The sequence below is a fragment of the Mugil cephalus genome, chromosome 9, assembly GCF_022458985.1.
Source record: "Mugil cephalus isolate CIBA_MC_2020 chromosome 9, CIBA_Mcephalus_1.1, whole genome shotgun sequence".
Lineage (NCBI taxonomy): Eukaryota > Metazoa > Chordata > Actinopteri > Mugiliformes > Mugilidae > Mugil > Mugil cephalus.
The window spans coordinates 993,538-1,010,545 of NC_061778.1; the positions used below are offsets into that span (position 1 = coordinate 993,538).

A 17,008-nucleotide genomic window follows, 5' to 3' on the forward strand; every position below is an offset into this window, starting at 1 on the left:
TTGTGTCCAGTGTGTGAGTCTGTGAGCTCCTTTAGACTAAGTGTTTGTGGTAACAGCTGATCAGTGTCTAAAGCAGCTTGGAGGAATCTGATCCAGTTCCTCAGAACAGAACCACTGGTGTTCTTGGCTCCTTGTCTTCCTCCATGACCCAGTTTCTCTTCACATTCAGCTCATGGACTCATGTCCTGACATTTTCTTTCAGAGTTCACTGGTAGAATTCACAGTTCATTGGTCCATCAATGATGAGCAGATGCAGCAGAACAGGCCCAAACCAGGACATTAGCGCCCCCATGTGTCATGGAGGGATGAGGTTCTGATGCTGGAATGCAGTGTTGGTTCATCTCCAAACATTTAAACCAAACTATTCTACTCTGGTCTCATCTGTCCACTAAACATTGTCCCACATGTTCTTTGTGGACAGAGAGCAGTGTCTTTGGTTGTTGAGTGGATTCATCAACATGAACATCAGCCAATGTGAGAGAGGCCTTTAGCTGCTTAGAAGTTCCCCTGGGTTCCTCTGGTTCCTCTCCCACTATGATGGAGTGATGTTTGTTGGTGGACCACTCCTCACAAAGCTCCTTTGCCATCACACACTTTAACACAATGAGCTCAAAAAGCTCCCCTCTGATCTGGAATATTGACTCGTTTCAGTCTAATATTTGTGTTTGATGTGTTTGAACAGGTTCTCTTTGTGGACTTCCAGGACCTGTGTGGTGCTGAGGCAACATTTTTGAGTTGAGTTGGTGTAAATTGGTGAAAAACAAAAGTAAAGATGTTTTTGGAGGACGCTGGTTTCAAACTGGGTTGAACATTATGCAACTGGGTAAGAAAAAAGGGAATTATTATGAAAATGTTCATCTGGTAATCACAAGAGAGTCAGTGATTTCTTTGGAAATAAAAAGGTTTTTGTTTTTTGCTAAATCAAAACATTTGTGTTTCTGTGGATCAAACCTGAGAGACGACATAACTTCTTAGTGGCTGAGTCACTGATTTCCCAAGCGGCAGGTTGACCTTTGTACCATGCAGAAATATGTGATATGTGATCCGTCGCCAGTGTGACACTTTCAGTTTTGGTTTGGACTCTAGACTGTGACTCTTGAATGTGCTTTCATTTGTTTTGTTCATTGTCCACCTGGCCTCTCTCCAGGTAAGAGCTCATTTCTTTTCATAAGAACTCTGCAGTAGCTGCAGATGGAAACAAATCAAACACAGGGTAGCACTTTAGCTTCAACTCTAGAGGTTAGTACATAGCTGGGGTTGACGTTAGCAGTAATGCTTCAAAAATAAAATGCCAGTCTGTTAGCATGCTAGCATTAGCTAACTAGCAATAATCAGTATTGCTTTACAAGTGAGTTACGATGCTGCTCCTTCGCAAACAAGTCAGACATGACAAACTACAGCAGTGGCAGTGTGACAAGTTTTTAAGCTTAAGGCCTCGCTGAGGGGCCACTGATGAGATATGGACATTAAACTACAGCAGTGACAATGTGCTTGGTTAAGAATGACAGTAGGAGGCTCTCTACGGCGCCCCCACCTGATGACTTTAAACTTTCAACTACAGCAAATAAAACTGCACCTCTCACAGCACGAGTGCTTTACAGCTATAGATTGAAAAGGAGATGAAATAAACAGTACATACAATACAATAACTTTAAGTAAATGAATAGATTCAAATAAATAAAAGGTTGACCAGGTGACCGGCTGGAGGCGGCCCAAGGAATGCCTGAAAAGTTTTCTGCTTTGTTGTAACCTGCATTTCTTTCTTTCTAGGAACTAGAGGCATGCAAAGCTTCTGGTATTTGCATATGTATTGAAATGAAATTCATTACACTTCTAAATTAGAATATGTAAGTGTAAAACTAAGTATTCTTCAATGATCCATTGTAGTAATTGTGTGTGTAGTATTGGTTGATGTTTTCATTAAACACAGCTATTAGAGGTGATTCAGGCTGATTTAAAGGGGCAGAACGTGACTGTGGCTCAGTAGATTTTACCATTTACCTGCTAACATGAGAGAACCTGTCAGCAGGCGTCTCAACAGAATAATCTCCAGGTCAGAAAGTTATTTGCTGCCTCCACAACCCAGTTAAGATAAATCATCTATTGGACTAAACTAGTGATGCAGTGAAGTGGTGTTTGGTCCAGTCAGAGCCTCCTCTGTTACAGAGTCCAGACTTTTCACCCTGACTCCTGAACGTCACTCAATCCAGGCAGACGCACAAATATTCACTGAGGTCACATGAGGAAAGGCAGCTTTCTGATTGGATGTTTGTCTTCTTCTCCAACACAAATCATTTGAAAACTATTTGTTAGAAATAAGTATTTGTAGACACCATGTTCTTTGTGCCTTTATGAATTCTGTATCTAGGTTGGACTCCACACCTACTGAGAAATATAAAAACTAAGCATCATCATTGAACAGGAAGTAGTAGATAAGAATGTGATGTCCCTTTATGTGGACTCAGGGATTATTTAACTATATGTTATAATAAAGTCACCAAGGTGAAACAAACAAAGTATAAAAGTGTTTGAACGTGGCTGAGCAAAGACAGAAATTATGTAGTCTCAATGTCCTCAAACGAGTTCTTTCTGATCAGTCTCAGCTCGTCACTGTCGACAGAATCAAACTAGAAAAGTTAATATGATTTTTGGATTGAATAATGTTCGTCTGCAGCACTTATTGTCCCCATACGAGGACGCAAGGTCTCAGGAAGACTCTTCAGGGGTAGGATCGTTCCAGAGCACTGGAACTACCACCTAGAAGACTCTGTCCCCTTTTGTCTTTATCCTGGTCCCTTGAGCCACCAGGAGACGAGTTAGTGTCTGGAGTTAACCATGAAGGGATCTGAAGGTCAGGAGGACTTTAAACTGAATCCTGGACTGGTCCAGGAACCAGTGCAGAGAGGAGAGGATGGAGGTGGCTTCAGGTTCAGGTTCAGGTCCAGGTTCAGGTTCAGGTTCAGGTTCAGGTTCAGGTTCAGGTCCAGGTTCAGGTTCAGGTTCAGGTTCAGGTTCTGGTTACTTTACTTGTGGGTTTGTTTTGCAGTCGGGTGACAATGTTTGTTTACATCAACACAAATACAAAACTCACAGACATTATTGTTACAAGCAAACTGCTCAATTACGTGTCTCATTTATCAACAAGTATTTCAGAGCAAATTAGCAAACGCACATGTCATTATATTTCTGAGGTAGAAGAAACAAGTGCATCCAGGTTTCTCTGGTTTAGTGTTTAGTTGTAGGAGGAAAGTTGCAGATCATCCAACTCTCAGACTCTTTCAAACCTAAGAGGTTACGATAACTTAAGATTCACATATTGTACAATAATTTAATGTGATGTCATCTCAGTATTCCAATGCCACTCTTTAATTTAATGTTTTTTTTATATATATATTTGTCATATTTTCTACTACACAGCAAATTGAGGAGAGTTGAATTCTTGTTGTTAAACTAGACACACACTAGTAGAGTTAATTATACTCTGGGTAGATTATAATTAACCCTCATTCACTAAATAGTTGTTGTCAAAACAAGCATAAAAAGGAAGTGTCACTAAATCAAACCTCTAGGTGTAAATGTTTAAATATTAACTCCGAACTTTTTACTCTAAACTCTGATCCTGTATTTGACACCTCAAGTGTATTTCTTCTCTCACTCTTTAATGTTACGTAGCGCTCTTTGCCTCCTAATTGCCCCTCAGGGATAAATGAAGTTTTTCTGATTCTGATTATGGGGCGGCGCAGTGGCTCAGTGGCCAGCGCTGATGCCTCCCAGCGAGAAGGTCCAGGCTCAAGTCCAGCTCGGGTCTTTCTGGGGGGAGTTTGCATGTTGTCCCAGTGTCTGTGTGGGTTTTCTCCAGGTCCAGGGTGGAACCCCCATCGATGCCAGCTGGGATAGACTCCAGTAACCCCCCATGACCCTAGTGAGGATAAGACGTAGAAGAAGAAGAGATTCTGATTATGAAGCTTGTCCATTTTCTCCGGGCAGCAGATATAAACAGCTTCTCAAACTCGTTCAAATCGTTTTAAAACGAGTTCCTGATCCTGTTACTGAGAAACATTTGTGTCCTCATTTGACAGACAATAGTAACCTACAGGTTTTTCTTCTGATTACTCAGCATGGGTGTTTCAACTCAGACATTCTTTAAGTAAATGCCCTCGGGATAAAGGTAGAAGAAGATGGTGCCAAAGAAAACTGAAACGAGGAAGCTGAATGACAAAGTAAATCACTTAGAGGAAGAGGAGGAGGAGGAGGAGGAGGAGGAGGAGGAATGGGAGGAGTGAGGGAGTGTAAAACAGGAGGGTTAGAAGGGGAGAAGAAGCAGAAGGAAGGGGGATTGCTTTCTGTTTAAAAGCTCGCGTCCATCCATCAGTCTTCTTCCAACCCACGTGGTGACGAGCTGCAGAGAAAAGACAGAAGCCAGATTCCAGTCGAGAGGAAACTCTCACTCGTCTCTTTTTATTTTCTCAGATGGAATTTATCTTTGGATGCTTTTCAGATTTTCTCTGACTGGACCATTTGAGCATATGTAAATCTTTCCACTGCTACGCCCCAGAGCTGAACACGAGCTTCTGGTATTTTATGTCTTGGCAGGAATTACATGAATGACTGAATTGTCATCACAGCTGCACAACTCTGAGTCGAAGTGGGCGTTCCTTGCTCCAGGGCAGCGTTTAGATGAGGTGTGTTCAGATCTCGTGGGATTGAAAGTCGCTGGATTAAAGAGTTTGTCGTGCGTTTTTGGAGCCCCCCCGTCCTGGATCCTGAGAGGCCGTGAGAGGATGAAGTGATGCAGATGATGGTTTTGCCGCCCGGGCCATGCTGAGGGGGAGGTCAGCTCTCGTGGGTGTGTTTCTGTGTTATGTGTGTCTGCTGGTGGCTGAGCCCGAGATAAGGTCTCCACGCTGCAGCGAAGACATCATCCGAAGGCTCAGGGCCCTCATTAACGGAGCCCCCGAGAAGGTACCAGTAGACCACCCAACCAAGCCTCAGGAAAATCTTCTGCATGTGATTTTTATTTTCATATTTCATTCACTGCATGTTTATGTCTTGATTTATTGTTTATAAGCACTTAGGTACCACTGAAAACATATAGTACATTAAGAAGAGAAAAAAAATTCTAAGTCTGAGGAAGGAATGTGGAGGAGGAACTAAAACACCCACAGCGCCTTGTCGGGCGGTCCTACTAAATGACAAAGATAAATAACACAAACTGATTCAAGGTTCAACTAGAGATGGAAAAAGAAGATGAATGAAGGTATTCAGAGGAGTGGAAGAGATAACATTAGATATTATGAAAGTGGACGTGTCATAGCCATGATAAATCAAATTGTGTGGGGGTGCTGGGACAAGAAAGAATGGTAAAATAAAAATAAAATAAAAATAAAACTCTTAGCATCCCTCCAGTGGTGGTAATGATAATAATAATAATAATTCAGCAGGAACTTGGTTGTATTTTGGTGTAATTATTATGTAATTTGACCGAATAAGACATAAAGGAATGGGACCCAGTATGGAACCCTGAGGTACACCACAGAGAAAGAATCCCGGCTAAATTCAAGAAACGTTTGCTCTGTGATACTTAGAATTTCTTTCTTTCTTTCTTTCTTTTTTTTTTTTTAAATAAAAGTAGAAAGTATGTAGTTTAAACACAGGAGACAAAGAATAGACTGATGATGTCTCTTAGGTAAGATTATCTAAAAGATTCATGGGAATTTATGTTGAGTTACGTTGTTACTTTAGATTAAAAAAAATAAACAAAACTACTGTTCAATGTTTTTGGAAGATTTGAAACATTTCTCTTGGATTTGGGTATTAACAGATATTTAAAAAAATTCAATAAATTAACGTTTCTGATCTGTTAAATGTATATGATACATTTGATATATATATATGATATATATATAAATATCTAAATATTTTACTTATATGGAATAAATTAACAACATTTTAATATTTTAAATAATCTTGAAATAATGACAATAGCGTCAGGAATAATTTTAAGATTATAGGAAGGACTGAGGTGAATTTCCTCATGTATATCTGCTGTATCATATATCTAGTTTTCACTCAGGAATAAAGTATGAAATAATTACAGGTGGAATCAATAAATAAATGTTCAAGTTGAATATATTACTAACAACATAAATTATATTCTTAACTTATATTCTTATATTCTTAAGTTCTTAACTCACCAAAGATCTCCAAAGTCTTTATCTAATCTCTGAGAGAGATGACAATTCAAATGTTTTGATTTCACCTTTTCCTCTTGGTCTGAACTCACTTCCACACTTTTCCATTAGTATTTTCTAATTAGCAGCTCAGCTGCAGTATCTGGAGATGAGTTGTTCGGGTATATTTCCGTCAGTACTGAACAAATTCAAAGAAAAAGTCAGAAGAAAACAATAGTTTAAGCCACAAATGTCAGCATCGTGGTAACACCAGAGAAGAAGTCACCAACTAAATTGCAAATTTACAAAGTCGATGGAAACGTACGTGCGTCTGTTCTAACTTTCTGTCTCTGCTCAGAACTGGTTGGCCTGCAGACTGTACACGCCGACCTTCCCAGACTACGAGGTATGAGTTTCCTCAACTGGCTCAACACTTAAAGAAAAATGCTAAAGGAATCTTAAACAAAAAACCACAAGAACTATGAACACAAAATCTAAATATTTATTTGGAGAAGATGGAAACCTTCCTACAGACGTCCCAGTCTGGTGGCATCTTCGCACTTATTTAGTTGATGAATGACAATAATATAGAGCTGTGATGATATGACTCAGAGTAAACACAGCTGCAAAATAACATACAGTAGACTAAGAAAATAGTTGACCCTGGTGGTGGGTTCAGGCGTCCCCCATTAATGGACCCTGTCCCGTTGTCTCTCCAGCAGAAGTGCCCCAGCACCACCCTGAAATGCTTTGCTGATGAAGTGAAAGTCCTCTGTGAAGAGTGGGAAGTCAGTAACCGCAAGTCCCGTCGAAACCTGAACACCATGCTGCAGAAACTGGCGTCGGCGTTCAACCAGGTGAGATTCCACCAGACAACCACCAACTGTATGAGAGTGCAGTTACTGTGGTTCTTAATCTAAAAACGGTTTAAATTACAAGTATTTGCTTGTATGTTTCTGCATAAATATATGCAAAGACAATCCTCCTCAGCCCTCCAGTGGTGGTGATGAAAATTCAGCAGCAACTTGGTCGCATTTCAGTGTCATTTTTATATAATTTGGCCGAATAAGAGCGGGTGAGGAGATAAAGGAATGGGACCCAGTATGGAACCCTGAGGCACACCACAGAGAAAGAATCTTTGAACACAAGAAACTTTAGCTATTTGTATGCTGAGATACTTCAGCTAAATATATTCACAGTGACTGGACCTGTAGTTTTTGTTGTTGTAGTAAATTTTACTTCTACCTTATTCTTACTATTATTTTTACTTTTTTTATATTTAAGTCTTGTTCAAATATTTTTTTTTTTTTTTTGTTTTGTTTTTTTTTATCTTGTGACTACTTGGACAAAATAATTTCCCTGTGGGGATCGATAAAGTGATCTTGAGTCTTCAATCTTGAATTGAACAAGGCTTCGTAAATTTGAGAAGTGTTTGCGCTGTGATAATTAATTATAAAAATAAAATAAGAAATGTAAAGAAACATACAAATAATTTTAATAGAAACAAAACAGTGGCTCTCAGGTCAGATAATGTTTTGCTCATGTAGAAATCATTTTTCGTATCAGTAAAACTGATTTTATATAAGGTTATTAGCACCATGTAGTTTTATTGGAGTGCATGTAAAACTCATAAACAAGTAGATTACCAGACTCACTGCATATATTTGATTACTTGCTGGTCTGTACAAAGGTGTGGTCATATAAACCTCAGCAGAGTCGTGTTTGTTTTTCACATCGAACCATTTCTTCTTCCCCATTGTTCACTTATTATTACTTTTATTACAACGTCCATGAAGGTGGCCATTTTGGAAAAGGCTGCCAAAAGCTCCTGAGTCCAGACAAGGATCAGGTTGTTTTAATACCACGTGGATATTTTGAAGAAGCACTACCTGGCCACTTCATTAGGTACACTAGTGAATCTAGTCTCCATCTTTTAAAATATGCATCATTTCCTCAAACCACAGACTCCATCCAGTTATTAATTACCACCCAAAAAGAGAAGAGTTTGCTTCATGATAACTGGAAAACAAATGAAATTGTACAGAAACCAGTGAAGAACACAGTGTTTTATTTCAGCTCGTACATAGCTCATTAATAAATGACAGATTCATAGTGTGACTCATCACATATTTGATAGGGTTTTGTCTGTGGGAAGTGGTGATTGTATAAACTTCTTTGTGGACTTTTACTTTTGTCTGTGAGACCCTGTTTAGGAAAAAATCCTCGAGCTGTAAACTTTGAATCAACTTCTGCGATAAGTGCCTGACTCTTGGGTGATAACAAGTCCCAGCTCGCCCAAGAGCTGTTGAGTGATTACTTTTCAAGAAGCTCTTTGTGTGGACTGAATATGTAGACTTATCCAGCCGACATGAGAGGACGAGTCCCTTTCATCTGACACATAATGCTTCTTCTTCCACATATTCAAATTATTCTATTTCACAATATCAGCTATCAGGGATCATTCGGTTTGTATGGGGAGTTGGTGAGGATCTAGTTGTGGTGTGGAGTAACCTTACCGTTACACAACGCTTTGGCATCTGTAGCAGCTGGAGGAGGAGGAAGAAGGGGAAGAGGATGATGAATAAATTGGAAGAGGATGATGAGGAAGAAGATGAGGCGGAGGATGGGAAAGAGGAAAAAGATCAATAGCAGGAAGACAGAGATGAAGAGCAGGAAGAATGGGATGAAGCTAAATACGAAGAAGAGGAAGATAAATAAATCCAGTGGTAGGTAGAGATCCATTAGACAGCAGCTCATACAATATTCTACTGACCACATGGTGGCGCTGCTGCTGATTTACACACGGACTGAGACCACATGAAGTGCTCTAAGCTGTTGGTCTCATCTCTGGTTGTTAGTTTTAATGTTGCTCGGCTCATTAGCCGTGAAACCAGCTGAGAGGAATTGAGAAACGAAGCTTGTTACAAGGTCGTAATTCAGAGTCGACGTGGGTGGAACAGAGGAAGACGAACAACATGACACATTTTCCTTTGAAGGCTCTGTTGCCACCCTCCTTTTCACAGCTGTTGGCACACAGGGCGTTCAGTTTTACTGGTGTTCCAAAACTGGACAATGAAGGGCTATGTTTTCTGTTGGTCCCATTACTAGTGAGAAACATCTGGATTCAATCATTCAAAAAAAATAAAAAACTCTGGATCTGTCTGTATAGTGCACAAGAGACCAGTTCATTATGTATGCTAGAAAAAACATGTCAAATATAAAAGTACATTAGGATTAATTCTCTAGACCAGTGGTTCCCAACCTGGGGGGGGGGGGGGGGGGCACCAAAGATCACAGGGGGTGGCGCCAAAACTTGTCTGATCTGAACTCAACATCAGTTTTCACTCGTATGATCGCAATAAAACAAGATGAAGAAACAGAAGGAGGCTCACGCTGCTGTTAACAGCCTCCTTATACATATTTATTTGTGTTTTATAGTGTTGTTCTTACCTGTTTTTATGAGCCTGTCAAAGATGAATTTGTGTCACTCGTGACAGACAGTAAAGTTTATCTGTTTTTCTATCCATCTTCTTCTCTGTAAACCAATAAACACATGTCTTTTTGTTTCTTTTGCCTCCACAGACGGAAACAGATTGTCGTCAGTGTGAACTCCTTGAGGAACAAAGTGCAGAAAAGTTCCTCAATGCACTTTTGTCCACCATAGAAGCGATCAACGAGAAGTACTGCGTAGAGCTAACAGCTAACAGCTAACAGCTAACAGCTAATGTTCCTCCTCTGCCACATGGAGGGAGCTCAGAGACTCCATGACCTCCTTTCATATCCAGTGAGCACAAATAAAACGCATGATGTCCGAAGCTTTTCAGCAGTGTTGAATTCACAGCTGGAGGGACGACGAGTAATTCGTTGTTTGGTTTGGTTGATCTGGACCGAGAGGAAAATTAAACGTTTGACTTTCTTATTATTTCTGCTTCGGGTTCTAGTCAGACAGAATGGGAGGTAACTCACAGGTGGCCACCATCGGGTCAACCAACACTTTAATAAAGAAATCAAACACAAGGTTGAGGCTTCATACAAGCTAATGTTAGCATCACTTCTTGTACTTATATATAAATGAATATAAATATATATAAATGTATTTAACAACCATTTATGCCGCAGCTTTATTATCAAGAACATGTTTTTCTGTAAAACCCATTTAAGATCAACTTTATATTTTACTTAAATGACAACAACAAAAAACAATAAACGTGATGAGTTAACACCCAACATGCATTTATATTCACTTTTATCTCAGGAATGCTTTGATGGAATTTCTTGAAATTTGGTACAAATATTCACTTCGACTCCAGAATGAACTGGCTGTAATTTGGTGGTTGTAGGTTAAAGATCAATGACGCAATGGCGACATCTTATTTGACTGCAAATTGTCCCCTTAATATGACAAGATTTCACTTGTCTCTTGGATTTTTCTACATTTCGTTGTAAAATGACTCAAAACATCAGCAGATTCTCACACGAGGGAACCCAACCAAACACGTGGAACTGAAATATTATATTTGTGTATCTATTTTTCGGTGAAATGGGCCAATATCACATCACTACGATGCACAAGAATAGTCTTAGATGGAGAACATTTGCAACTCTCACTGCGTTTACATGCAGAGTTTAATGGAGCTTTGCTCTAAACTCTACTTTCTGACTAAAGTCCTAGAAAATCTAATAACTGTTCTCCTCCTCCACACTAGGGGGCGACACGTGTCTTTTCAGCGGGTTAATACCACGTTAATACGGCCCGATTTCCGGTTGATCTATCACGTGATCTAATAAACTAGAGTCGTTCATGTGTCAGACATTTAAACAACAACCAGACGGATAATAGAACATTTTTTAATCTTATACGTGTTCGTGCTACTTCTGGTGCAGGTAAGATCCGCGCTGTTCCTCCCGTTTCTCTTCTTCTTCTTCTTATGCGACTACTTTTCTTGGACGTGTTTGTTCCGGGGTCACGCGCAGTAGCAGCGGTGATGGAGCATGCGCACACGCATTATCTGATGAAAACTGATTCAGTCACATTATCTGGGCGCCTCAATTGGATAATGAGGACTCTGATTTTAATGGGAGTAACGTGTTTACATGAACTTAAGTTCTGCTGTTTTAGTCCGATTAAGGCAATAATTCGTTTTTTTTTTCACGTGCATGTAAACGCACTGAGTGTCTCCGTCTTTTTTGGGACGTTGTTGTTTATCTTGCTGAATTCTCTTCCATTTGTGGGAGTAAAGTCATTGACGGGAAGGTGGGTTTGATCAGATTCTGCATAAAAGACGAGGTGGTTGGTGAAGCGAAGTTTCCCTCTGATGATTTGTTTCTGTTTAGATCTTGTATCTGCATCAGTGCTGTATTTTTGGAATGCTGCTCTTGCGCCGTCATGTTTAGCGTTGGCTTGTCGCCCTGTAGATGTGCACTTTGATCTGCAGGTTTTATCACTCGTCCTGATCAGGGCTTGTGAGACGCACTCATGGTCTCAGTATTATGTAAATGCAGAGTCTGGTTAGGCCTCTACATCCTGCTGGGAGCCGAGAAAGAAACGCTTGATGAAAATAGCACATTCCTCCATTTCCTGAAAAAAAAAAAACTAATTAGAAACAAAAGGAGAACTCGTCCTTAAATAAAAGCACATTTCACAGTTTAACTCAAAGTCTAAGTGAATGAGTGATTGTTGTGTTGCTGCAGGATCACGGTGACTAAGCTGACAGCACCGTCTCCTCATAGATCTGTATGTTCATAGCAAACACAGATTATAAAGGTAGTTCTGCCATGTGTTAGTCGTGCATTTAAGTTTTAAAAGAGCTGGAGACGCTTCAGTCCTTTCACCTGAACAAGAAACAAAACGTCTGCAACAAACTCAACAAGTCCAGTTTTTGTATTTAAGCTTTTTCTGTGATGAACTGTGACATGGAGGAATGAGAGGAATGAGGGACAGTTTGATACTGAATGCACAGTGATAATAATACTGTGTATTTATAAGTAGCACTAGGCTGAGTTTAACGTAGAACACATGTAGGAGGTGAGCGTCCTGACTCAATCTCCGTCAGTCTGAGGATCTTTGGCCTGAAAAACACAGAAGACGCCAGGTTCAACTAAGTCTGAGTCTAATCCTGAATTCTGCAGTTGCAGAGTGATGAAATACGCTTTTAGAAAGAAGTGCAACACAACTGCAACTGCAAAAGAGAAAAGAGAGGGAGACGACACAGGGGAACGATACTAAGAATAATATTACAGGGGAAACCGCTTGAATGGTTGTGTATTCATTTATTTCATAGGGGAGAAGCTACTTGGCAGCAGCTTAAGATGAAATATAAAAAACGTTGTTAAACAGGTTGGACCTCATTCTGATCATGTTTTACACTGTCAAGGAAATAATAAGTGGATATTTGACTGAGCAGTTGTTTTATCTGCAACATGATACTGTTTTCACACATAAATGTCTCCTCATCTATAATGTCCTGTTAAATAATTCAGCCTGTTTAAAGTAACACAGACAGATGCAGTAAAGTGGGAGGTGTTCCAGCTCCTCCACCTGTAACGGAGGCAGAATAATAAACCAGAATATCTGAGGTCAGAGTCTGAGGGAATCGCTGGATTAACTCATCCTCTGAGTTCATCCCCAACACACAAGCTCCTTTATGTCTTTTTCTTTTTGTCACAACAGATTCTGACGGTGCAGCTCAGAAAGATAATTGTGTGTAAATGCTAAAACATTTATGTGCTCTGATAAACATCTCCCGACCAGTATTTAATTCTCTTCTTCTCTTCAACTCTCTTCATCCACGGGATCGTTGTCAAAAGGACACGACATGTTGGTTCCTACTGAGTCTAATGGACGTTTTTATTGAGCTACCGACTCTGACTTTTAATGATTTCTGACAGACAGAACGAGGCGACGCCCAAACGCACCTGTGACTGAACGAATGAACGAATGAATGAATGAACGAATGAATGAATGAATGAAAGAACAAATGAACGAATGAATGAATGAAAGAGGGCGGAGACAGAGAGAAACCGAGGTTCATTGAGATAAACCAGGTCCGACCAGGTTAGGCTCATAGAGTCTGTTACTACGGTAACTAACCGAGCTTAAGTTATTTCTCTCTGTCTGTGAAACAGGCTTGAGTTTCCCGCTGTCTCTGGTTTGAGTTACATCCCTTCGTTTCCCTCATTTCAGGGTTAATAAACTCAGAGTTTTCACTAAACCTGCTTTGTGAAACGGCCTCTGGTCCAGAGTTTAAACTCTACTCTCAGTTTGCACAGTGAGGTTCTAGAGGGAATTTGTATTTATTTGTTTTTTTGCTAATCCTGCACCTTTAAAACTCTCCTTAAGACATAAGACATTGTTTATTTATCCCACATATATGAAATGTCACTGTAGCACAGAATTAGACAAGAATATATATAAAAAGCAAGAATAAAACTATAGAAAAGTATACGGAGAAACCAGAGATGAAGACGTCGTGTGCAGCGCGGGGTGAAATAATGGCTGAGACTGAGCAGCACTGATGGAATCTGGGTGTTGGTTGTTGTTGGCTCAGGTTGATGCTCTGTTTCCTGGAAGACGTTGCAAATTGTGGTCCTGAAGGAGGTGAACATTAAAGACTTCGATGGAACGTCTTCAGTAAACTACAGTTCGTCCAGTTGTTCTCGATTCAGCTGTTTTTCTTCTTCGTGGATCTTGGAGCTATTGTTGTGGTGAGAAGGGGGAACGATTTCTGTAAAATGTTTTTGCAAGTTAAAACCCAGTTGAAGTCGAGGTTCAGGCTGTTGGTTTGAATCCAGCTGATATATAATTTCTTGGAGGCTGAGTTTGCTCCAGTCTGGACGAGCGCTGGAGTTTTTCAGTCTCCTGAACCAACCTTAACGTGACCTTATGTTTCTGCACACTTATCTCACTCTCTTCTCTGCTTCCCTCAGACTCTGAACGCTGAGCTCCATCGTCTGGAATAGAAACAAAAATAACACCAAAGACGAAACATAAGCCAGAATAGACGAGGATTAGACTTGAAACTGCAGCTGCTTCTAATAATAACTGGAAGCAGCTGTGAGTGTTTGTGCAGAGGAGTCAACATTCCTGTTTGCCACCAAAACCCATTCAGTTACGATTAATTTCTTCCAGGTTTATTCCTGAAGCATCTGTTCAAGTAATAGCTTAAAATAACAAATAAATCTTTATTTCTGGAGCACAGAGGCATAAAAATGAGCAGTTTAAGAAACAGACCAGACCAAAAAGACTCAAAACTCAAATATAAACTTTAAATCATTAAATCATTTGAAAACCGCTGAAACTGGCAGGAGGAGAAGATTTTAGTGCACAACTGTCTCTTCTCTGGTTTATCTTCCCTGTGAATCTTCCCTGTGAATCTTCTCTGGTTTATCTTCCCTGTGAATCTTCCCTGTGAATCTTCCCTGTGAATCTTCCCTGTGAATCTTCCCTGTGAATCTTCCCTGGTGAATCTTCTCTGGTTTATCTTCCCTGTGAATCTTCCCTGTGAATCTTCTCTGGTGAATCTTCTCTGGTTTATGTAACGACGTGGACGTTGCGTTTTATAAGCGGTCGATCCTCCGTGCGATCGGCTCCGTCCTCGTTTAACCTACGTCTAAAAACGTCTGAGGGCGGAAACGTGGTGAACCAATGAAAACGCTGTTTATTGAGTCTTTATATTGAGTTTATGATCTTTGCCTTATATGTGCTTGTTTTTAAACCACAGACATGCAGAGTATGTAAAATGTGGTTAATGCGCCAGAAGCAGGAAGAAACTGAACTTTTAGTTTCAGTTTTAATATTTTCTTTCTAACGTTAAATTTAATCCTCAGACACAGTTTGAGGACGTGATAAATCTGAATCATTTTCTTTTACGCATTAGTGATTAAAATCTGGATTTCTGCAAACTGCTGCTGCTATAACCGGCCACTTCATTAGGTACAGCAGTGAACGCTGAACTCCGTCCTCCACAGTAAAAAACCTTCACTGCTGCACCTCATCAAACCTGAATCAATCACATCAGGACAATCAAGCAACCAACAACTAGTTTTATTATCAATACATGTGACATTCATTTATTCCTTTATAACAAACAATAAAAATTAGCCGATTAAACAATAATTAACATGTAATTGAACTGAAGCTGATGATGGTTCCTGTTCATTTAAATGGGTTTTGTAGAGACTGTGGCCTCCATGTTTGAGAAAAAGGAGAAAATTAAATGAAAATAAATTACAAAAAATAACAATAATAATAATAAGTTGGAGGTTTAACGTAGGCGTTTCTGATTGGACGCTGGTTCCCACACAGGAATAAAGCTCCTCCCACTCAGACCTCATTAACTGACCTAAATATAAGTTCGTCCAGGGCCCACGAGGCTCCTCCAGCTCCAGCGAACGTCTCCTCCTCTAGAAGCAGCAGATTTTAAAAAGACAGAAACACTCTGCGTATCAGGGTCAGTTCTGGTTCTGGTTCTGGTTCTAGATCCAGTCCTGTCACTGTAAATCCTCCAGAGACCCTGCATCCACATATGAGGACGTCACGTTTCAGGTTTGTGACGTCAGCGACATTTCTACCATATATTATATTTATTGACTCATTTCATCCCCTTTGGCACCGGCCACTTTGTTTGTCATGTGCTGTAGTTTTTTTTTTTTATCCTACTTTGTTTATATACATTATATATTTCATTTCATTTTAAAACATTAAGTCAAAAATGATTTAGGCAATTATGCTATTAGGCTCACGATATCATTAAATTTAAACCTTAAACCTCAAATGTACAAACGTGAGATTTAAATAATAATAATATATGTATGTATATGTATATCCTTCTTTAAATCTCTGCTGCACCATAGTCCGCTGAGGAAGCTGATTTCAGTCCTGTGTCTGTGTTGCACATGTCACTACTGACAAAAAAAAAACAGACTATGACATTATAATATATAGTGAAATAATCCACATGAGGACACTTTGTTTCCCCCCAAACCTACTTTATGTTTTTTAGTTTCTATTCTTCTTGGGTTCTGCTAAACCCAAAAACCTGGAGAAATTAAAAAATTCACAGCAAACAAACAAAAGTCTCGGGAGGTTAAACTTCAACCTCTTATTTACAGCAGCTACTTCTACGACAGCTTCTGCGCATGCTCGGTGGGCCTCATGGATTTCCCGTCGTATCGAGCCGACTCGATTGTTCGATTATCGGTCGGATGATGTGATGAGTCGGAGCTCTCCCTCCTGCGTCCGTCAGCTCTCGGGCTTGTCTTTGTTGGGGCCCATGAAGTCCACCCCGTCGATCGGGATCTCCTTCTCCTTGATGGCCTTCTGCACGCAGCGCTGGTACTTCCGGAAAGTCTCCGTGCACGGGTCGCCGCTGCGGTCCCCCTTCAGGAACTTCTCCGCGAACCAGCGGTTGAAGCACTGGTCGTAGTCCCGCTTCAGGTCGGTGCAGGCCTCCCCGACGCTGTTCATTTCTCCGAGGACGCGACGTGACGCAGAAATGTGAAAAGTTTTGTCTCCGCTGAGGTTCAACCGGTTTAACACCCAGAGAAGGGCAGCGTGGGCATGCGCAGTCTGACCTTCCTTGAACGGCGACATGCGATTGGCTCATTTAAGAGCGACGTTGAAGCGTAGCTGCGTCAAGACGTAGCAGAGATATTAAGTAGAGAAAGAGGAGTCACTTCGAGAATATAGTTTTGTTTTTATACGTTTTTCCGGTCCTGAAATAAAGTTTATCCCCGTGAGTCCCGAGCTTTTTTTGCATTTTTATTTTATATTTATTTTTTTGAAGGGATTAGTTGGACCTTAGAAGTATAAAAACTAAGCTTTATCTCTGAACAGGAAG

At 40.3% G+C, this 17,008-nt stretch overlaps 2 protein-coding genes across 4 annotated transcripts; one reads left to right on the forward strand and one right to left on the reverse strand.

The window, feature by feature from the left end:
• Positions 1-455: 455 nt before the first annotated feature.
• On the forward strand, positions 456-10,397 carry il15l (interleukin 15, like). 3 transcript variants are annotated; one of them, XM_047593299.1, is made up of 5 exons: positions 456-1,147; positions 4,594-4,962; positions 6,529-6,576; positions 6,890-7,027; positions 9,753-10,397. In XM_047593299.1, exons 2-5 carry the CDS (start codon positions 4,819-4,821, stop codon positions 9,879-9,881), a joined length of 459 nt encoding a protein of 152 aa, XP_047449255.1. In that variant the 5' UTR covers positions 456-1,147; positions 4,594-4,818; the 3' UTR covers positions 9,882-10,397. The 3 variants fall into 3 exon arrangements, with proteins under 3 accessions (XP_047449255.1, XP_047449258.1, XP_047449256.1); XM_047593300.1 differs by lacking the exon at positions 456-1,147 and having other exon boundaries at positions 4,313-4,962; positions 6,893-7,027; XM_047593302.1 differs by lacking the exons at positions 456-1,147; positions 6,529-6,576 and having other exon boundaries at positions 4,311-4,962; positions 6,893-7,027.
• A 4,800-nt stretch (positions 10,398-15,197) lies between these two features.
• On the reverse strand, positions 15,198-16,758 carry triap1 (TP53 regulated inhibitor of apoptosis 1). Its single transcript, XM_047594102.1, has one exon. The coding sequence runs from the start codon at positions 16,633-16,635 to the stop codon at positions 16,411-16,413; it is 225 nt and encodes a 74-aa protein (XP_047450058.1). The 5' UTR covers positions 16,636-16,758; the 3' UTR covers positions 15,198-16,410.
• Between the last annotated feature and the right edge of the window lie 250 nt (positions 16,759-17,008).